At 42.2% G+C, this 22,655-nt stretch overlaps 1 protein-coding gene across 11 annotated transcripts in view; it reads right to left on the bottom strand.

Moving 5' to 3' along the window:
- Positions 1 to 1,976: 1,976 nt before the first annotated feature.
- Positions 1,977 to 22,655, bottom strand: part of WASF3 (WASP family member 3) — a 132,651-nt gene continuing 111,972 nt past the window's right edge. For 10 of the 11 annotated variants that reach the window (XM_037986891.2, XM_008021781.3, XM_073012980.1 and 7 more), the window contains 5 exons: positions 18,913 to 19,030; positions 14,265 to 14,440; positions 9,633 to 9,899; positions 7,977 to 8,344; positions 1,977 to 5,243 (listed from right to left, as the gene is read on the bottom strand). In XM_037986891.2, coding sequence (XP_037842819.1) covers positions 5,086 to 5,243; positions 7,977 to 8,344; positions 9,633 to 9,899; positions 14,265 to 14,440; positions 18,913 to 19,030 — 1,087 coding nt within the window. In that variant the 3' untranslated portion in view covers positions 1,977 to 5,085. Of the gene's footprint in view, positions 5,244 to 7,976; positions 8,345 to 9,632; positions 9,900 to 10,755; positions 10,923 to 14,264; positions 14,441 to 18,912; positions 19,031 to 22,655 lie in introns of all 11 variants that reach the window. The other variant, XM_008021786.3, reaches the window with a different exon arrangement.

The raw sequence follows: 22,655 nt of genomic DNA, 5'->3' as shown, positions 1-22,655 counted from the left end.
TGATATGTATGCTGAAGAATTCAGGGTGAAGTATACACATTACTTTGAAATGCATAAAAAATAAGAACTGATGAATAGATAGAGAGGGGTATATGAGTGTTTACTGAACAACTTTATGGAACTCTTGAACTCTTGAATTGAAAATTCAAGAGTTAAGAGACCAAGCTTTGAGCCCCCATCAATGGAGGCAATGGCCTTTTCCCCATCTTTAAAGCTAGGAGCTAGACTAGCAGAGCACCAAGATGCCTTCTAAATACATATAAATAAAACGGACCTCAGATCCTTTCTAATATTAATGCCATCTAAGGCATGAGGCTATCAAGATCAATAAAAAACCAATAGGCTGTAAATACGAAGATTTTGATAGGTGTGCAGCTATGGCAGATATGTTATCATAGTGGGGTTTGTTGGCTCAGAAAGCTCCCTGAATCCCAAATGCTGGGCATGGGAGGTTTCCAGCGTCTTTGTATCCCATCTCATGACACTTCCTCCCCTAAGTGCTTCCATTCCACTGACACTTTAGTTCCATTCTCACCCCGAACTGTCTTTCCCACCTTAGGGAAAGCATATGCTGTTCCCTCTACTGAAAAACTCCTTTCCCTCCCTGTGCTAACTTCTGTGTATTCTCAAATCTCAGCTTCCCTTGGCCCACTGAGATTGGGCACTTCTCATTCCGCCCCAAACTACAGCACATGTCAAATGCTCTAAATTACTTAATCGACAATATTTAATGTCCTTTTTTCTCATTGGATGAGCAGTCCCCATGAGGGTGGAGCCCGGCCTGCCACTCTTTTCCAGCCAGTGGCTTGTAGACGAAAGGGGCAGTCACATCCACTGGGTGTCTGCTTAGCACCAGGCACTCTTCCAAGTGTTTGACACATATCCATGTATTTAAAATCTTATTAGGCTCACAAATAGTTGTTGAAGAAGCCTCCCCTTTTTCCCTATGAACCACGATCCCTGAATAACTATGGGACACCTAGAAAGTGCCAGGTGCTGTGCTCAAGACACAGGATACAGCAGCAGAACAGGCCCCTTCCTGCCTCCCAGAGCTCAGTCTGGTGGGGAATACACATCACAAAGAGGGAGCCACGCATCAGATGACAAGTACTAAGGAGGAAATGCAAGGTATTTGGTAGAATTTGCCATGTTTTAAAAAGTTGCTCACACTTTACTTTTTGCTAAAGAAAACCACTCAGAAATCCATCCACTCATCTAATCATGCAAAAAGCAGCTGCTCATTCATTGCCTAGGAGACTGGGTGCTGTGCCAAGGCTCTCAGGATGCAAAGATGACTTAGGTCTACAAGGAACACACAGTCTAGTGAAAAGCTACACACAGAACCAGCCATCATACCACATGATGTGCGCCGTGGTAGAGGTACACACGGTGTGCATCAGGAACTTGAAAGCAGCTACTACAGGAAGCCTGACCTCCAGTCTGGCTGTCTCTGATGTATGTGGCCACACTAACCCACCCAATCTCGACTCCCATTACCCCCACGTGTGATTCTGCCCCAGAACTGAGTTTTCTATTGACTAAGGTCCCTGACAGAGTAACCTAGCTTCACTCTAGTTTCCCACACATGAAACTGAATGTTACGGATTATTGTAAGGATTAAATGAAAACATCCCATAAGCAATACATACCACAGCGTGCTATTCACTTTTACTGTTGAGAGTAAATGTGGTTAAGACCCTCCTGCCCCAGGCTCTATCCTCTCAACAGGTGGCTCCCTACTCTCAGCATGGCTTTCTTTCTAACCAGACTAACGCTGCCCCGAGTCCTTCAGGAATTCAATATGAATTGAATTGGTGACACAAAAATTATGTAGAAATGGAAACCAAAGCAGGATCTTCTGTTGTCTAATAAGGAAAATGCTAAACAAAAGCAAAAACAAACAAAAAACCATTTAACACTGAGTTCTCTTCCAAAAAAGCCAAACGTACAACACTGTTATTAATAAGCAAAACCTCTTAGGGTTAAAAGTGTAATTTTATTTAGATGTTACTTGTACATAATCTATAGTAAGATATACAAACAGATAAAAATTGTTTAACAGTTTTTAATACCACTTTAAATTCAATTTACAACAGCATTGGTAATACTGCAAGATGACAGATACTATGATTTATAAAACAAAAATTACTTGCTACTCTGGCTGATACATTCCCACTAGTCTTTAATGGATTAAAATGTATCATGTATTTTAATTGCAAATTATTATAAAACTTTTACAACCTAGCCACTTGGTGCTCAGAAAACATTTTGATGTTCTAAAAATTTACTGAGGTGAAAATGTTAACTTTTGAGTAGTATCCTTAGTAAAGAAAAATATCAGTGTAGCCAAGCTTACGGTCTGGGATTGACAGTGCAAACTCGCCTTGTGCTCCACCGTCTCCTGTGTGCACAGCCAGCAGGGACTGGGCAACCTTCCCATCCCTTCCCTAGGGCTACGCTATGAGAAAAAAGCTTAGGAGACATTAAACTAAAACAGACATGGAGAAATAATACGAGGGACAATTTAAAATTACCTTACAATTTCTAACTGTAATTTATAACATAAAGTGTGTAGAAATGAAATGTGCTTTTGAATGTTTCTTCTCCATTTGTTTTGGTAAATAGTTTTTGAAAATGAAACTGAAAATTCAAATCTTCTCTTTATTCTTTTCATGTGATACCATATTAGAAAAGATCTGGATTTAAATTTCACAATAAGTTGAATTTGCTGGAAAAATACTCTAAAAATAATCTAAATTGGATTTCAGTCATTTTCCATTCTTTTAAAGGTTATGGTACACAGCAAGGCAAAAGCTTTTTCACAAGTCATAAAACTGAGTTGAAAATAACTTGTTGATTCAACTACAGGAAGACAACTAATAATTAACAGGCTCATGAATATTTATGAATAAAGTGCCACTAATTTCATTGTAATAAGATATAAATAGAATAAATCCTGACATGGATAGTAGCTTCTGTGTTCTCTCCATCCTGAGAACAGAAGGGCCATAAAAACAAAGAAGCATTTACCAAATGGGAGTTCCAGACCCACACGAGGAACTCCTACTACAAAAGGAACAAGAAAGCCGAGTCAGTCAGACTTTGAAAGCCACAGAAGTCCTAAGAATAATGCCAGTGTAGTAGGCCCTTTTTAACAACAACAACAAAAAAAAAAAAAAAAAAAGAAAAAAAAGAAAAAGAAAAAGAGAGAGAGAGAGAACTTAGAAATTTAGAAGTTCATTAATAACTGTTACTTATACTCAAGGAATTTATAGTGACAGCCTAGTGGTGACCAGCTCTAGGAAAAGACGCTGAAGAGGCCGCTCCCAGCGCCTGGGACAGAGGAGAGAACAGACACGCCAGGGAAGCAGCCTTGGAAAGGGGATGCAGACATGAGGCTTTTCAGGGCTTCAGATCTACATGACTGAACCCAATGGACAGCCTCTGTGCAGTCACTGCCCGCAAGCTCAACAGGTATCCACTGGAGACACACACACGGAGGGGATTTCGGGGCTGGCTGACTTGCTCAGATGCATTAACTAAAACCCCCGTCACCATCCTGCTGACATTCCTACCGTCACCTCAAACAGCTCTGCTTTTAGCTCCAGATTCTTCCCTTCCCATCATAACCAAGTAACTATGCATATGAAACACTGTTAAATAGGTGAAAGTCCTTAGTAAGTCAGGGGTCTTAGCATATTTTTGAAGTCGCATCTATAATCAAAGCCTGGAGCACCTGTTTATTCAACACAAACAGTTATCTTTCATCCAGAATTACAAAATACAGAAGCTCTCATTCTTGAGTTTCCCCGTGGGGCCCTGGTATTGCCACGTGGGAACAGCAGGAAGGGCAGAGGCGAGGGCGTGGCGCTGTGCTACAGCAGCAGGGCAGATCAAGGGAATCTCAGGAGGTGCTTTTTATCATTTAATGTGCCAACAACAGGAGAGAGGAGAACCGTGTGCTTCTAGGACAGGGTGAAGGCCCTCCTCACGGGAGTGATCCCTAATCTGGCTCCAGCACCGTGAAAGGTGAATAGCTGTCAATATCTACTTTCACCTAAACCTAAGCTTTTAAAATTCCGACCAAGTGGCGAAAGGTGCCATCCAAAGCGCTGCCTGTTGCTCGCTGAGGAGCTCAGAACTCCTGCGGCTCACTCAGGACACAGCTGTCAGGAAATTAAAGGAGCGGGGCTCCTTTGCAGCCCAGGCCCTGTGCCGCAGCTCTGCCCAGCTCAGCAGTGTAGCTCCCAGAGTCATGGACTGCTCGCATCTGTTTCGGCCAGCTGGTGCCCACACTGGAGAGGCTGGCAAGTATCTTGAGTGTCATCCCTAATGGCCCCAGGAAGGAAAAAGGACTCTGTTCTTCACTTTCATTACTGTTGAGCTCTGAACTCTCTTGCAAAACCATCAACAGGCATTTACTAAGCAAAGGCCCACAGGGAACCCAGCCTGAAAAGGGCCCTTCCAATTTCATATTCGACAGGCGTGAGCAGAGGCAATGAAATTATTCAGCAGAGCATTCAGATTCACTTAGAGGCTACCAAGCCAAGAAACTGAAAGCAGAAACCTCGGATTCTCTCTATTCGTTGAACCTTTCCCTCTAAAACCAACTTCTTCAGAAACACATCCTTTAAAAATAGAAAAGGAAAACTCAAAGCGGTGAAACAATATCACTTACTGGTTGGAAGACATCACTCTGACATAGTCATTAGTCTTGCAGAGACCTAACACCAGGCAGCTTCACAAACACACAGCAAGTCTGCAGAGTTATACTGATCAGTAAGAGTAAACCCAAACTGCACGAAATACTCCCATGGTCAAGAGGAAAGCAGATGCTGTTTTCAGGACAATGCGATAGTGACAGCCTATTTCCCCATGTGTAGCACAATTTGCTATGTTCAGTGGCACTTAAGTATTACACAGTAAATACTGAAAAGACCCAGAATTTTTGGATGTGCAGAAGCAATATCACATTATTTATACAAAAGGTGCTATGCTACGGGATTAGAATACCACTATTTGGGTGTAGAGACCACTTAAACTCTTCAACACGCTCCCACATGCGGCCTCAGTGCCGGCCTCCGCTCAGTCGGACCAGTCGTTCTCGTCGAACTCTGAGTCGTCGTCAGAGTCGCTGTACTCCACGGCGATGCGCCGGGACAGGATGGTGGCCACGTCATTCCCCACAGGCTCCCGCTTGGCCTCCTGCTCCCGCTGCTCCTGCACCTTTTTCAGCTGAATTCCTGCAGACACAACCCGTGGTTCAGAATCACATCCTTTTGCTGGCTCCGAATTAAAGGTAAACAAACAAATATGTCTATTGGACTTTTTCTTCCTACTGACACTAAGGATAGAAAATTTTGGAAATTTGAGGGGAGAAAAGCTCAGGGAATATTAAAAGTTTCATGAGCAAAAACATACACGTTCAAAGTAAGAAGATTTTTTGTAACAAAGAAATGTGCTAAAATATTAAAAATTCATAATTTCAGTGTACATGAACACCATTAGAGAAAATTCTGGAGCTGCATCATCCCAGACAGTAGCCACTAGCCACATATAGCCTTATAAGCATGAACTGCCATGTGGCTAGTGGCTACTCTCTGGGACGCTGCAGGCTGGAACATTTCTATCATCACAGGACATCTACTAGGCAGCACTGGCATCCAGGGCCTTGGAAACAGTGTTCTACGCTACTCACTCTCAGCTAACCCAAGAAGTAACTGAGAAACCTTTATTTCAACAATTACTGTGGAAATAAACATAAAATCATCTACTTTCTAGCTTAGTAACGAAGTAAGATATTTGATGATTTAATGTTTACCTTTTTTTTTTTTTTTTTTTTTTTTTTTGAGACAGGGTCTCACTCTGTGACCCAGGCTGGAGTGCAGTGTTACGATCACGGCTCACTGCAGCCTCGACCTCCTGGGCTCAAGCAATCCTCCCACCTCAGCCTCCTGAGTAGCTGGAACCACAGGCACACGCCACCATGCACAGCTAAATTTTGTATTTTCTTTTTTGTAGAGATAGAGTCTTGCAATGTTGCCCAAGCTGGTATCCATTCATTTTTTAATTGTTTTGAAATAATTTCAGATTTACAGAACAGCTATGAGACCAGCAGAAAAACATTCCCATATACTTGAATTCCCCAAATGCTAACATCTGACCACATTTATTTCCCAATCTTCCCCTATCATCTTTAGACAGAAAGACACAGACACTTTTCTCTGGACCATTTGAGAGTGAACAGCATATAATGTCCCTTTGCCCCTAAAATGTTCATGTGTTACCAACCCTCACCTGCCCAAAAAATCAAAATCACAAAATTAGTTTGGATACAATACTACTATCTATCCTACAAATATTATTCAAATTTTGCAAAAACACCCAATCTAATTGCAAATGGAAAAGATTATCCCCTGGTTCAGAATCCAGTGGAAATTATCTGTGACAGTGGTGTCAAGTTTTGTTAATGGCCTGTAATCTGGACAGTTCTTCACAGTCTTTGTGTTTTACAACCTTCTCATTTTTGAAGAATACAGGCAGCTAGTCTGCAGAATGTCGCTCCATTTGGGTGTATCAGATGTTTCCTCAAGATTAGATACAGGTTATGTATCCACTCTTGGTAGACAGGGCTTATAAGGTGTTTTTAAAAAAAAAAAAAAAAAAAAAAAAAAAAAAGGCAAATCCAACACTGTCCTACAATGACCCCAAATTTGCTATTCATGAGCTAATATACCTCTAGGAATTTTTTTATCTTGACAAAATAAAAGTGTGTCAATGATGTCCAGGTATACAGAGGACCCTGGTGTCTTTAGAGGGGTGCGTGGGCCCCACTGCGGGCGTGGTTCCTGGGCACACAGGAAAAACGCAGAGGCCGCAGCATCACGGCTCCTCTGAAGGACATCCCTGACGCTGAGCTGGCGGGCTGCAGCCAGACTCCTTGCTCGCTCACTTCCAGATGAGATGACTCAACTGTGACCAAGTCTGTGAGGCTCCCCACAGGCGAGAAGCTCTCGGATATTCCCATAACATGTCAGTGACCCTTGACCAACCTGGGTTGGGACCTGGCTAAGAATCCATGGTGTGGACTAGAGGTTGCCAGGGGCTCTCTGGGCAGCCCAAGACAGGCGAAGGCAGACTCTCCACCCCAGTCCACCCGAGATGCTCTGTTTCCATGTGTTTCGTGGTCAGGGGGTCAGTGCGGGACTCTCATCTGACAAAAGGGTTATGCTGTTCAATATTATAGATGCTGAAAAACCACTGGCTTAGGACATCAGGCAAATATGGCAAGTCCAGAACAAACTCTTCTTTTTAAAGAAATCGTTAATATGAGCTCATTTTCTTTCATTTATACTTTTCCCCTTAGAGTAGAATGCAGAGATCCAATTAATTGATCACTTCAGTTATTGGGTTTCTGGTTTCTAGGTAAGTAAAGACTTCCTAATTTCAATCTTTTTTTTTTTTTAGACGGGTCTCGCTCTGTCGCCCAGGCTGGAGTGCAGGGGCATGACCACAGCTCACTGAAGCCTTGACCTCCCACACTCAAGCAACCCTCCACCTCAGCCTCTTGAGTAGCTGGGACTACAGGCGCAGGCCAACATGCCCAGCTAATTTTTTTTAAATTTTTTGTAGGCACAGGTTTTTGCCATATTGTCCAGGCTGCTCTCAAACTCCTGAGCTCAACCAATCCTCCTGCCTTGGCCTACCAAAGTGCTGGGATTACAGGCATGAGCCCACCGCACCCGGCCATTTCTCAATTCTTTATCACAATTTGTTTACCTTACAATGGACAAAAACACATCTACTATTCAAAAACGCAAAACAAAACAAAACAAAAAAATCAAGTAAGACCCCTTTAACTCTATTTTTAAAAACACAGTGAGTAGTCATTTGAAGACAAGGAGGCTGCAGCTGGCTGGAGACACGAGGAAACTTCTCGCTGAAAGGCAGGCTGTGTGTCTGGGGGCTCCACTTACCCATTCGAATAGCAGCGAGGAGGTCGCTTCGGGCATCACTGATGGGTGGCTGTGCTGGCTCTTGCCGCTTTGCCTCAGCTACTGGGGGGCCATGCATTGGGGAGGATGAAAGAGAAGACCCGGGGCCAGGAGGGCCTGGCGGGGGAGGTGGGGGGCCCGGGGGTGGCGGGGCTGTGACCAGGAGCCCAGTGGAGGGTGGGTGAGGAGGAGCCGTGTGCGTGGAGCCGGCTGATGCGGGGAATGGGGGCTGCATGGGCATCTGGAGAGGGCTGACGAAGGCAGTTTGTGCTGAGGGAATCACAGGAGGAGGTGGCGGAGGAGGTGGTCCTGATGGGTTGTAATACTCAATTATCTGCGCTGGGAGCATCCTGAGAGAGATATGAGGCACACGATCACCAAGGGAACAAGAGAGGGTCACGTCCTGTGAGCTCTTAGACGCCTAACAGAGCCATCCCCAGACACAACATGTATTGTCACCTGAACTTCAATCATGGCAGGATGCGAACATGCACACCTTGGGTCAGTTATCGTCACAGTTTGACATTATTCATTATGACAGAAGTCAAGACCTGCTACTGAAATGTACCAAAAGGAGGACCACTCAAAAAGTGTGGCACTCCCCGAAGAAAGGCAGAATCAAGCAGCTGACTGAAGAGGCCAGGGCGGCAGCGGGGTGAAGCCTTCACATTGGGATCTCAAGGCGGTAGCTCACAAACTTATCTTTTAAGGGTCCTAAGGTCAACCAGATTGGGAGCTTTCTACATTCTCTAGCCCACCCCCGTGGAAATGCCCCATGCCTACAGTGCCCAGGTATGTATCAAAAGCTTTGAAAAGTCACACAGCCAAGAAACCTGCTGAATTCTAGTCAGCCAAGAGTCTTCCAAACTAACTGGACCATGGGCCCTCCCTTGGCCTGACACAGCTTCAAGCCACTCTGGGGACCTGACTTGGCATGCGTAGCCAGGGAGGGCACTTCTGCCAGCAGAAGGACTGTCATTCAGACAGGGGTGCGCAGACACGTGTTAGCAGTGGACACCAACACACAATAACTTTCCTGGGCACTAACTCTGAGGAATGAAGTCTTTAAGGACTAGGGTAAAGCCAAAAAAAGAGAGGTGGGTGCCTAAATTGATAAAGGCCTGAACATGAAGGTCTCTGAATGCTACTTGTCAGGAAACAGGAGGGCCTGGGGCAGAATGATGTCTGGGTGGTGAGAGGTCAGGACAGGAGATTTTGGTCAAGCCTGAGAAGTGAGGCACAGGAGCTGCATGGTGTGGTCTTCTCATCTGTGATAACAATTCTCTGTGGTCCACCCAGGATATGTCCAGAAACTTGAGGGTTTGGGACAGGTTCACAAAATCAGCACTTACTACCCTTTATCAACACCTTGGCTTAAACAGTCATTCAAACACCCAGAGTGTGTGTGAGGGAACACGCATGCGTGCACAGGTGTGGCTTGAGACTCAGCTGTAAGTCTGAGCTTACACTGCACCTGCTTTATTTCACATAGAATGTTAGAGCTGCTAGTATCTATATCCAGTCATCCTTGACTCTATCCTGGCCACTAAAATAACAGAGTTAAAATTCTCCTACCACATACAGCAAGATTCAAATGCAAGGGCAGTAGGGATTAGGGTACAAGGCACGCTGAGTTACCCGTAGTCTGCTGGAGCCATCGGTGCAGAGGCCTGGGACCCCTCTGGCGCCTGAGGCGGAGGCGGGGGCGGCGGCTGCTGAGGTCTGTTGAGGGCCATGTGCCTCGCCGAGGCAGATGGGGGCCGGTATTCATGCTCCGCAGCCTGGCTTGCAGGCCCATGTGGTGGCACGTCACCAGCTGCGTAGGAAGGGGTCACCGGCTGGGGGTGCAGAGAATGGTTGGGAGTAGCCGGGTAAGAGTAATCCGTAACGTCCGACGCATGTGACCTGGTATTTGAAAACAAGAGGTGGGGGAAATTTAAATTAAGTTAAAAATTGTCGGCTAACAGGCATATGGATGTATTTGAATAATAACATTGCTAATACACAAAAATCAGACATAAATTTGCTTTACTATCAACTAGGTCTAGCCCTGTGAGAGATTCCAAGCAACAACATAATGATTATAAGTCAGCAGCAAGCCCCAGTGTTACATGGATTCAGATTCACAGCTTTGAAGTGAATAAGTCACACAGACCGGCAAGCAGGAAACAGCAGAGCCTCCTTTTCACAGTATTTCAGCATACGTTTTCTCTAAGAAAGAGGGCTACGAGAGAAACCATTGCATTTAGAAACAGGATATAAGACAGAAGATTTTGGTGGCAATGAAACTGGCAGCATATAATTAGAAAATATAAAATGGCAGGTGAACTGGATAAATATTAACAGTAAGAACAGGAAAAGAAATCTAGAATACAGTATAGTGAATCATATTTGTCTTACACAGAAGAAATGTATGTAACGAAAAGGGAAGAAAGCAATGCGGTGCACTATGGAAAGGCCTTCTTTCCGTAATTTTCTTTGCACATACACTGGGTGTGAAACTCCGAAAGGAATGGAATCTTGGATTAGTGGAGCAGAGCTGAGCGAGGCATGGGGTGCAGCGATGGGACTCTAAGCCCTCAGGAAGAGAGGAAGGACCCAAGTGTGGCAGCCTGGCGGCGCCGTGGGCATTAGTAAGACAGTCACACGCGCCTGGCTCAGGTTACGGGACATGTGGCCGGGAGGGGCTACACATCCTCTCATGGCGGCGGAAGCAGGGGCAGCCTGGGTCTGGGAACCCAAAGAAAGCAAAACAACAAACCCGCTGGGCACTGTGTCCTCTGTGGTGCTCCCTGCCTGCTCCAGTTTCCTTGCGTCACTCATAAACTCAATGCCCATTTTCCTTCTCTCCCACTCTTCTTTTCTTGTTCTGACTTTTCTCACATTTACTTGCTGGTTTCTGTTAGGATTCAGCTTGTGTTTCTCTCTCTGAAGGAAATAGCAAACACACATTGGGGGTGCTGAGGGAGCAGGGAAGATGCACGCTGCATTTCCACCTTCGGATTCCAGTCGGTAGCGTTTCTTAACTGGGGCACAGTGTAGCAGAGGAAAACCTTCTAAATGAGAAGAGACAGCTTCTTTTCCCTTTCCCTTCCTTAAGTGAAGTGTAACAACTACTAACTACTCATTATTTTCTTCCCTAATTGCAGTATGAATTCTGGATTATGGTTCACTTCTGATTATGTCTTTTGAACTAGGTGAGCTGCTAGTAAATGACTTAAAAATATATTTAATGGGGGGAGGACCTGACCTGTATTTAGGTTTAGCATATTTTAAAAATGTAAATACCTATATCCCTTGGAGACACTGATGATGTATGCTTGACTCTGCGCCTGACTACGAGTCACTGGCTTACAGTGCAACCTTTTAAAGGAAACAGTCCTCCAGCCAAATCTGGACAGCTTCTGATGAGATGAGGGCAGGAAACCATAAATACTGTGGCATAACTGGGAGGGCTATCCCTGTCAAGGAGCCTTGCAACACAGGGTAGAAAGCAAGCAAGGAAAAGGGGCTAAGCAGATGGAGGCAGAAGTGAAGGAAGACACAATAAATATCTTGAAGTAGAAACCAGAGATTTCTACAGGGTAGAACCCTGATGAAGGGTGCCCATCAGGAAGACGGGGGCTGGGGAAGAGGGGACTGGTCAGTTGAAGAGGGAAGGACCATAGAAAAGGGATGCACCAGCAGGCAGGAGGAGGAGGGAGGAGCAGGCAGCTGCTGGAGATAAGCCCCACTCCCAGTGGGGAGGCAGAAACCAGCTGCAGACACATGGCCAAGGTGGAGGGAGTGGAGATCCCAAGGCCGCATGATGGTCAGTGATCACCTATTACAGAAAAGAGGACTGGGAGGGCCAGAGGCGACACTGACACGGGAGGAAGAGGACTGGGAGGGCCGCAGACGATGGGAGGACGGCCAGGAGGGCCGGAGACAACACCGACATGGGAGGAGGAGGAAGAGGGCCAGGAAGGCTGGAGATGACACCGACATGGGAGGAGGAGGGCCGGGAAGGCCGGAGATGACACCGACATGGGAGGAGGAGGAAGAGGGCCAGAAAGGCCAGAGACGACACCACACAGGAGGAAGCAGGCACAGCAGTAGAGACTCAGTGTGAAGAGGCCAATAAATCCCCCAGGGTTTTTTGGGTAGACAGGCGGGCAGAGTCAGAGATCTGCACCAGGGCCCAAAACTGGATGAGAAAACATAAGGACAATCGGGCATGGAGGTGTGCGACTCCCTGAGTGGCAGTGACAGAGAGCTGGTCATACAGCAGGCAAGCACTTCCCAGCGCTCATCTTAAATTCATGCTCAGGAACAAGCCATTCCTAACAATCTAGAGAGAGAGCAAAAATGTAAGATGGGTTACAGTATATTACTTATATAACAGCATGTACACACACCACAAAACCTGGTATTCAAATTTCCCTCAGTATCTTGGATGCACTCAGATGAGCAGATATAACCATTAAAAATCACGCTTCTAAATAACACCTAAAACATGGGATATAATTTTTAAAAGTCAAAAGAAAGAAAATATGGCATTACTCCAATTTTGTAAAAGAAAAAAGAAACACATATATAGAAAAAGACTAAAGAGAAATACACTAAAATGCATACAACAGTTTCTTCGGATGGTGAGACTATAGATCATATTTCTTCCTGTAACTTCCAGATATAATAAGCATGTGTTATTTTATAATAAAAAACTGACATTGTAGTAAAAAAAAAAAAAAGAAAAATTTCTAAATTAAGGGTTATAATCCAAATACAATGATGAGTTATAATCTATTCCTGATAGTAAATAATGTATGCAAACAGTGAGAAGCCATGGGAAATAGTAGGAGACAACAAAAGGAATTCTGAAGAAATAAAACTGACAACCAAATTTACTATTTGAAAATTAAGAGAAATGCAGATGTACATAAGCAACATAAATACAAAGGCAGACTATATCTGAATAACCATCCATTTTATACCCAACATGGAATAATCTTAGGTGCTAGAAGGAGTATCATTCAACTGAGAGATTTTTAAAAATCCATCATTTTCCCATCTGCATCTATTTTTGAAAAGTCTATATAGGATAAAAACAAAGTATATATTTTGCATGAGTAAATAATCATAGCTAAATTATTTAGAAAAAACAAAAAAGCAGATTGAAATCATGGGAGCTATTAAGTTCATACATTCTTCCCCACCCAAAGAACTATGAGCAGAACTATGTTGCAATTCTTTCTATAGAAATAAACTCACACTAAAATTCAAACGAGGCTAAAACTCGGTTAAAGGTCCAATAATTCTCTAATATCTAACAAATAACAGTTTGTACAGAAAAATTACCCAGAACTTGCCTCACATCCTCCCAATGACTTACAGACCTTCTGGGGTGGGAACATTGAAGGCATGTAAAATGTTAAGAGTTTGTGCTAAACACTGAGTTTTACAAAGGTATAAAAAGAGAAAAAGGACACAGATATAACCCAAAGTCCAGGTTGCTGCTGTTTTGAAACATTCTTGATCACATATTATAAGAATTCTCTATTCAAATTTTTAAATGCCAATGAGGATTTATGCAAATGGAAGACTACAACTTTACAAAAGCAGAAATAGAAAATTGAATCAAATGTTAAAATTGACGAGTCATTTCCTGTCGTTCAATGAATGCCTTTGGTGACAAGTGTGACTTAATGACCACATCATTCACTCCTGCAAGAAATATTTTTACTTAATTGCAATAAATTTTAAAGTAAACGCCAACAGAATTCTTCTCCTGAAATGAGAATATGTAAGTTATCTCAAGTAAGAAGTAAATCTCTCTTTTGTTCATTTTTTCAAAGGGTTACTAAAGGGAACAATGAAGGTACTCCTTAGTTACTTTACCACCTACCAATCATTTTTAGATACCAAGTGACGAAGGAAATTCAACACTCCATGCTAAGAGAAAGGATTAAATGATTATTATAGTAAAAACTTAAGTCATAAGCAGTTACCCCAAATTCAGAATCAGTGTTAAAACACTACACCTAGGTGAACTCAACAACACATTTTAAGTCAGAGAGGTTTTCTAAAATCAAAAGAACCCAATGTAAAATAACACTGTCTTCAAGTATTATTTCGAAATCAAAATACAGATAATTAAGTTTTAAGGAAAATCTTAAGGCATCATGGGCCATATAAACCCCGAAGCTACTGGTGCATTTCAAATGAAAATAAAACCAGGTAGTACCCAGTGGCCCAAGCATGGGGGCTGAGGGAGCAGCGACACACACACACCTAGTATCTGGGGACAGGGATCCCTCGGAAGACGCTCCGTGGTACACACTCTGAGACAACCTGTTGTCAGGTCTAAGCTCTTTGTCATATGCCATCATATTCCACTCTTGGCGCCTGTTTCTGGCTTTTCTAACCTTTTTCACCTCGCGGGTGGTGCCATCTATACGCTTTTGCTCCTGATGTCCAGGAAAGGAAAGAGAGCATGCCAAGACAGAAGGGAAAGGAAAACAGCTGGTTAAATGCAGTTATAATGCACAAGACCCATGCCTGATGAACAGACAAGACACATTCGCATTTCGATTACCCTAATGTTACAGAAACTCTAAAGCAGCGTACTCCTCTTACCCAACAGAACCGACAAAACAGAATCAACAAAAAGTTACCCTGCTACAGCCGTAGGAGTTGCTTACCATTGTTTTCATTAAAGTAAAAAACTTTCACTTGAATAGGCTTGTAACTTGTTTTAAACCTAAACAAGGTCTTTCAGATCTATATTATACAGGTGAACGACCTGGAAACACCACACAGAGAAATTATTTCCCACCACCACACAATTTTGACTGACTTCTTAACATACAATTATCTTTCAAAGAAAATAATTCAAAACATTCTGTTCCCAATTTCTAAAATATTATAGAATAAGTGAATCCTGTACATAGTTTAACACAAAACTAAGCAAGATAAAAACTTACCTGCCCATAAAACGAGTCATTCTTCCTCTAGCCCTACTTGGCCAGAAAATGTTTCATTCAACAAATACTTAGTTTTTACACAGGTGCTTCTTGAAAGGTGAGAAGTTATTTCTATGTGTGCCTGTAAGTTCTTCCTGCCTCCTTCATAAAATTTTATGATCTTTAAGGATGAGAATCATGTGTCTTTATTTCCCACATTTCCCTCTTGTCTTATGGTATCTCAACATACTGTTTTTATACAGAATACACACGCAACGCATGCTGGCTAAATGATCAAATCCACAGCCAGGCAGCAAGCATGAACTTCTAGTGCTATGCCCGAGGTACTGCACCAGGCACTGACAACACAAATCACCAGGCACTGACAACACAAATGGCAAACACACACACACACACACACACACACACACACACACACGCGGCATCTACCCTTATGGAGCCTGCAGTCCATAAGAGGACACGAATAAATGTATTAAAAAAGTAAATGTATTTATTTTTACAAATATATTATGTTTAAGAGTGTGTGTGTGTGTGTGTGTGTGTGTGTGTGTGTGTGTGTCTAGTCTGGAAGTCAGGGAGGCATCCTGGAATGACTGAGGGTATTGAAAGGGTATTTAAAGTGGCATCAATTCTGCAGAGGAGTACAGGTTGGGTGCATGCCAAGCGGAGAGGACAGACTGCGAGGACTCTGGGGAGGAGGATGGCACTGCACTCAGAGAAATAAAAGAAGGCAAATGGTACATTGGGGTGAATGGCCCAAGATCTGAAAGGCAGGAAGACCTTGGAGGCCTTTATCCCAACAGCAATGGGAACCCATTAAAGAACGAGAAGGGAAGGCTGGCATGCTGAGGAGGCACTGGAGAAGATCTTTCTGTGTTGCAGAAAACAGATTAAAAGAGGGAAGATAGGGACGCAAGTGAGAACGCTACTAAGTGGGTACAGGGTACAAGCATGGCAGGTGGTCCGAGGGTGTGGGGAAGACAGAAAACTGGACCGTTTTCAGAGGCATCCAGGAGGCTTCAGTCACAGATCCACAGAGGATGTGAACATGAAATTCACAGAAGACACAGAAACGGTTAATAAGTATGTGAGAAGATGTAACACAGATTCAATCTTTCATCAAAAAGAAAGTAATATCCAGGACTGAAGAAGACCTGGTAAGAACATAAACTAGTCCTTCAGTCTTTTAAAGATTAGGGGCAATATAATTCTATCTTTCAAAATTTAAAATTCACATTCGCTTCAATAAAAGCAATTCAGCTTCTAGAAATTTATCCTGAAGAATTATCTGCACCTAAGTACAGGGATAACCACTTCAGTATTGTAAGAGCAACAGTAATGGGTAATTTATGAAGCATTTATATTTCAGAATACTACACAACTATTAAAAAGGATGAAGTACATTTTAAACAATGTCAGTGTAAGTTATACGTAGTATAACCATGTATACACAAATACTTTGTAAAATGTTTATGCATACATTTATGACTGCTAAAAGGTCTTAAAAGATGCACACCAACCTGTTAACCGTGGCTAGGTACTCTCAGGGAAGGGAGTGATATCTGAACATTTTACAACCAGCATGTATTGGGTGTGTACTTTGAAAAACCAAAGGAAAAAAGTGAGGGAGGGAGATTTCAATGTGATTCCAATATGCATCCTGATTAAGAACCATCGTATTAAAAATAATGAATAACTATTCCCCTTACTTTTTAAAAGATGTATGCTGACAAATTCAGGCATGAAGTGTTACGATATCTGCAACTTTCTTCACCATGGTTCAGTCTCTAAATCTACCTATCAACATGCACACAGGACACACAAGCGCGTGTGAACCAAACATGAAAGAATATGAACAGTGATGAATCCAGGCTCCAGCTACACTGGCCTACATTAAAATCCTTAGAAGCTGCCAAACCAGTTCCTCCCCCAGGATGATCTTAGGCACTGCTACCTAGAAGCCTCCTCAATTCGGAAGCACGCCACCTCATCTGCTCCCCACCTCTCCGGCCTCCCCGTAGCACCCTCCCATTGTTGAGCTAACTTCTGCTCCCCTCCCGTGGATCCCAGCCTGCATGACGCCTCCTTGGAGAGGTCTTCTTTGACCTCTCACTGTGTGTACACGGTCATGCCACAGGTCATCTCACTCAGAGTGCTCCGTACTTTTCCTTCACCACACTTACCAACAGTGTAATTACATATTTAAAGCTTCATATTTGTGTAATTAGGTTTTTAATGTTTTTAAAGCATCAAACTAAAGAAAACAAAGTTCAAAAATGTGGGTTTTTTAATCCTCACATTTTCTAAACTAGTTTTTCCTTCAGATTTGTCAACTGCAAATTGAACGTGATTTGGGTTTCTGAAATCCTGGGAAATAAAGAATATCTTGCCTCATTTTCTATTTCCATATGAAGCGGACCTATATGAACATTTTGAAACTTCTCTCCCTCTTGCCGCATTTCCGAGGGCTACATGATTATCTAAGGCCTGTGTCCCTCATTATACTGTCCTCCCCATGAGGGTGCTAATCCTGTTTTTTTCTGCCACTGTTTATCCAGCATTTAGAAGGCATTCAACATCAAGTCATTATATAAGTGAATGAAAGAAATGCTTACCAGAATTTTATGTGTTTGAGGAAGACAGAATGAGACAAAACAGCCCAGGAAATAACAAGTGATTTTAAAGACACAATATACATACATAAAAATTGTTTCCTCTTCAAGAAGAGTGACAAAAAATTAAACAGTTTTGCCAAAAGCATCATTGAGAAAGGACACCCAGAAGGCCTTTTTAAAAAGCAGCCACATTTTAAAGGCAGGTAAGCCCCAGCATTTTTCCCCTGTAACTATAAAAAAGCATGAGGACTAAGACAAATATGCTTTTTAAATATTTGTTCCTTTTCCACTCAAAAGATTGGTATCTTTCTTTTTTCTTCACTTGAATGCTCTGTAAAACCTAGCAACTTTTCCAGGATATATCCCAATTAAATCTCCCAAAGCCATGAGCACAAGAAGACTGTGTGAGTGACCAAGTCCTTTGCATCCCCCTTTCCCGGAACCAGTCATAGTGTCTTACAACAGCACAGTCTGCAAACTGTTCTCAGTTAAATGCTGTTTTCGATTTTCAGATTCTCCTCCAAGCCAAACTGTCACTCCTACTGGGCCAACACCCTCAATGCCTCAAAACCCTAAGGCTATCAGCTCACAAAATGCTAAGCATTTCTCTAAACTAAAGTGCTCTAATCTGTCAAGCAAACTGGATGGTCATTTTAAAATATAGCTGACGTATAAAAATATTAAAAAAAAACTTGTCCTTAGAGAATTATTCCTCTCAGTGGCCTAAGTCTAATTTCTGGGTCCAAAAGGAACAATTTTCAAAACACAAATCCCTTTACCTTAGTAGAGTGGGCTTCTCCTTTGATGACTGCTTGCAATGCAGGTATTTCCCAACCTTCAGACTTGCAAGTCTCTTCCTACCCCTACCCCTTAAAGGGAAGCTCCTTTTCAGTAAATCCTATCCCCTGAATGTGCAAATCACGTATGCCTCTCAATCCCATGTGAACAACTCACCAAGATTTTAATTACAGCTAGAAGGCAACCCAACAACTAAAAATGTTAAAAAGACACAAGCACATCATTGTATCTGATTTGGAATACTGACTGCTTTACAAAAATTTGAGAAAGCAGGAGAGAAGTTACTAAAACATGGTAGCAAAACTAAGTTCAGGAACTACTTTTGTTAAAGCAAAGCAAGTGCTGGGGAACAAATCAGTATTTATTGAAAAATAGTATTACTGCGTTAGACTGAATTGTCAGGATCTTTCGTGAGAAATGCAACCTCTAAGAAAACTTCAGCACTATATCCAATATCTCAACCGCTTAAATAATTTACTATTTCTAAACAAGAATCTCCTTTCAAACACTGATATGCACATTTTCCATACTGAAATTATTTACCTTTTGACGTCTTTTCTCTTTCCTTTTGTCTTCTGTGTCCTGTAGCATTTTTTCTTTCCAGAGGTCAAAGAAATAGGAAGGATCAGTATAGAACTTCAGCCCATCCTTCTTGTCATCTCTACAAATCCATGGATTGTAAGTCAGGAAAGAAAAGACTGTTAGAGACTTTTATATGCAGGTTGGTGTTAACTTGATTTGAACTCATGGGATTATAACATCTACATGGGGCACTTAAACTATCCTATACAAATTAAGTCTTTAAGTTTCCTTATTTGAAAAAATGTGAAAACATAAAACAGCAACCTATTGTAGAATAACCTGTTGTAGGTTAAAAGTACTCTTACAAATTTAGAATTGAGTATAGAAAATTGCTCAGAAAAAAAAAATCACAACATGGCTCATATTCAGCAATTTATAATACCTCAACTACTTCAGGAAATTTTTTGCTTATTCCAACATGGGACTATACACAGAGATGGATGGATTCTTAGAAAGTACACATTCACTCTACACTGGAGCTTCAACATCATTAGGATTAAAAATTAGTAAGTACTCTATCCCTTTTTCTCAATAAAGTTTGCCCAACATCTATAAGTTCAATTAGGAAAGAAGCAAAATGTTTATGGGGCATAAATGTGAGGAAAAACAGGGACGAACTATGTATTTTCAACCTGGAAGTAATCTACACAGAAGCTTTATTCACCTGTAGCCATTTCATTTTAAAGCACTGTCACAGGCAATTACTGTGGTCTGAAGAATATTTTCAGTCTTCATATAAGTAGCTCATTTATCATAAAACCAATGATACAGCTAGCAGAGGTCCAAAGCTGTCATGTAAATCAACAGTCATGGTCAACACCATCATGATACAAAGTAAACACTGTCTTCTAGTAATGCTTCTGAAGACTACCTTCAAACCGGGCAGAATACTTTCTATTATTTCATATCAGTATTTCAACGAGTCATCCAGGAACACAGGGGAAGCAAATCAGTTAAATGAGCATAGGTGAGTTGATGCCCCAACAGTCAAAGAAGGCTAATTGTTCAGAAGAAAGCAAAGGTCTGTCATTAAAGCCCCCGCTATGCCATCTCCTGTTAAGTGTCTTACCATCAAATACCAAGGCCTGGGTGCCTATGGGGCTATTCTAGTCGCTATGTCTGAAAATCACCGAAGAGCCAGTGCAACTCACACTACACCTTAACCTTTGACTACTAATGTCCTAACTTTCTTTTCCTAGTTTCCTAATTGATAGGCAACCTGCATGATAGATATTACATTAATAACATTATTGTGAGAAAGATAATTTGTTTCCCTAAGATACCAAGGCCTTGAATATAGGTAGAGGTCTAGAAAAAGCTGCAAAATTTAAGACGTATAAGATGTACATTTCTTTTTCTAAAAATGTGGACAGTACCTTAATGAAGGCAGGAACTCACTTAAGTAAGCAAATGTTAACCTTGACAAGAATATAAACAGATATGTTCTTTTTTATTATTATACCTTAAGTTCTGGGATACATGTGTAGAAAATGCAGGTTTGTTACACAGGTATACATGTGCCATGGTGGTCTGCTGCACCCATCAACCCATTATCTACATTAGGTATTTCTCCTAATGCTATCCCTCCCCCTTGCCCCCACCCCGCAACAGGTCCAGTGTGTGATGTTCCCCTCCCTGTGCCCATATGTTCTCACTGTTCAACTCCCACTTATAGGTGAGAACATGTGGTGTTTTTTCTGTTCCTGTGTTAGTTTGCTGAGAATGATGGTTTCCAGTTTCATCCATGTCCCTGCAAAGGACATGACCTCATTCTCTTTTACGGCTGCATAGTATTCCATGGTGTATATGTGCCACATTTTCTTTATCCAGTCTAACGTTGATGGGCATTTGGGTTGGTTCCAAGTCTTTGCTATTGTGAATAGTACTGCAGTAAACATTCGTGTGCATGTGTCTTTATAGCAGAATGCTTTATAATACTTTGGTTATATACTCAGTAATGGGATCGCTGGGTCAAATGGTATTTCTAGTTCTAGATCCCTGAGGAATCACCACACTGTCTTCCACAATGGTTGAACTAATTCACACTCCCGCCAACAGCGTAAAAGCGTTCCTATTTCTCCACATCCTCTCCAGCATCTGCTGTTTCCTATAGCTTCTAAATACTTAATTTTTCGGTCACTTAGGCTGGGCGCAGTGGCTTATGCCTGTGATCCCAGCACTTTGGGAAGCCTAGGTGGGTGGATCACCTGAGGTCAGTAGTTTGAGACCAGTCTGACCAACATAGTGAAACCCCATTTCTACTAAAAATACAAAAATTAGCCGGGCTTAGTGGCACATGCCTGTAATCCCAGCTACTTGGGAGGCTGAGGCTTGAAGCTGGGAGGTAGAAGTTGCAGTGAGCTGAGATCGCGACACTGCACTCCAACCTGGGTGACAGAGCGAGACCCCATCTCAAAAAAGAAAAAAAAGTCAAAGATATGCTTTATTTTCCATAAGACTGAATACACACACACACACACACACGTGAAAGTCAAATCAGTTTTTATGCAATTAAAAACTGTAAATCACTACAAATATTTTATCATGATCTAGATTAATCAATGTAAGTGGTTCATTGGGTTATCTGATTTTTTTTCCTTTAGAACAGAATTTCCAGTGAGGTTTCTTAGTAACAGCAGGTAGAAAGTTTTCAAGAGCAAGCCTACATATTATATTGTGTTTGAGGCTTCAGTGCTAAGTAAAAATGAAACTGCCCCAGGAAAATGCCTACTGAACAAATGCAAAGCCATAAATTAAAACGTTAGGATTATAATGTTATATTCACACATATCCTTAATCTTTTTAAATAAGCGTGCTAAAACCTCCAGAAACGTCTACTTTTTCCATAACAAGGTGTGACATCTTTCTCCTCTGCCATCAGTTTCCATGTGGCCTGTTTTTCTGAGAGTCTCTCCTTGTCTGTGCAGAAAGAAAGTGATGTACTTTGAACTGCACTTTCCTAGCACAGCTGCAACAAGGATAGCTCCAAACATCTCCCTGTGGACAGTGAAAAAGGACAGGAATTCGGACCAAGAAAAATTGTATGTACTCCCTGAGATGGGCCAAAGGGCCCCTAAGGGCAGGACTGCTGAGAGGGCAGTAAATGGAAGTGGAGAACTCACAGGCTCCTGGAAGGCCCTCACAGGAGAATCACCAGAGAGTTGGCCTGGGGCTGTGAGGATCACTGGCCACCACGGTCTGTGCTTGTCAGAGGCCAAAGGATGAGCTCCACAGGAGGCCACAGAGGTGGGGAGAGGACAGGGCATACCACAAGGGACAGAGAGACAGTGTTTGAAAGAGGGATATGGGACAGGAGGCGACAGCAAGTATGGGAATAAAGTGCTGAGCTAGGAGAAGGCAGGAGGGGTGTTTAGAAAGAGCATTTTAGTCTCTTCATATTATTTTTTTGCGCTATTTATTTTCCATTGTTTTTCTTGGAAGTCTGGTCCTGACAACGTGTCCTACCATTTTCCAGTAACAGAAGGTTAATCTGTTGACTATATTTTCACTCTTCAAAACCCTAACACTACAGAATATGTTTTTTCTGAATTAAATAGCAAATGTCTCTGCAGTGCTGAGACACGTATTTTGCTGCATTATAAATGAATTCTGTAGTTCCTTTCATATTGACATCGAATCTAAAAACATAACCACACACAATACTGTCAGGCAACGTACTCACTTCTACTTAAGGTAGCTACATC

The sequence above is a fragment of the Chlorocebus sabaeus genome, chromosome 3, assembly GCF_047675955.1.
Source record: "Chlorocebus sabaeus isolate Y175 chromosome 3, mChlSab1.0.hap1, whole genome shotgun sequence".
Classification (NCBI taxonomy): Eukaryota; Metazoa; Chordata; class Mammalia; order Primates; family Cercopithecidae; genus Chlorocebus; species Chlorocebus sabaeus.
The sequence above is the reverse complement of the archived record's forward strand: the minus strand, read 5'-3'. Positions and strand labels throughout refer to the sequence as shown.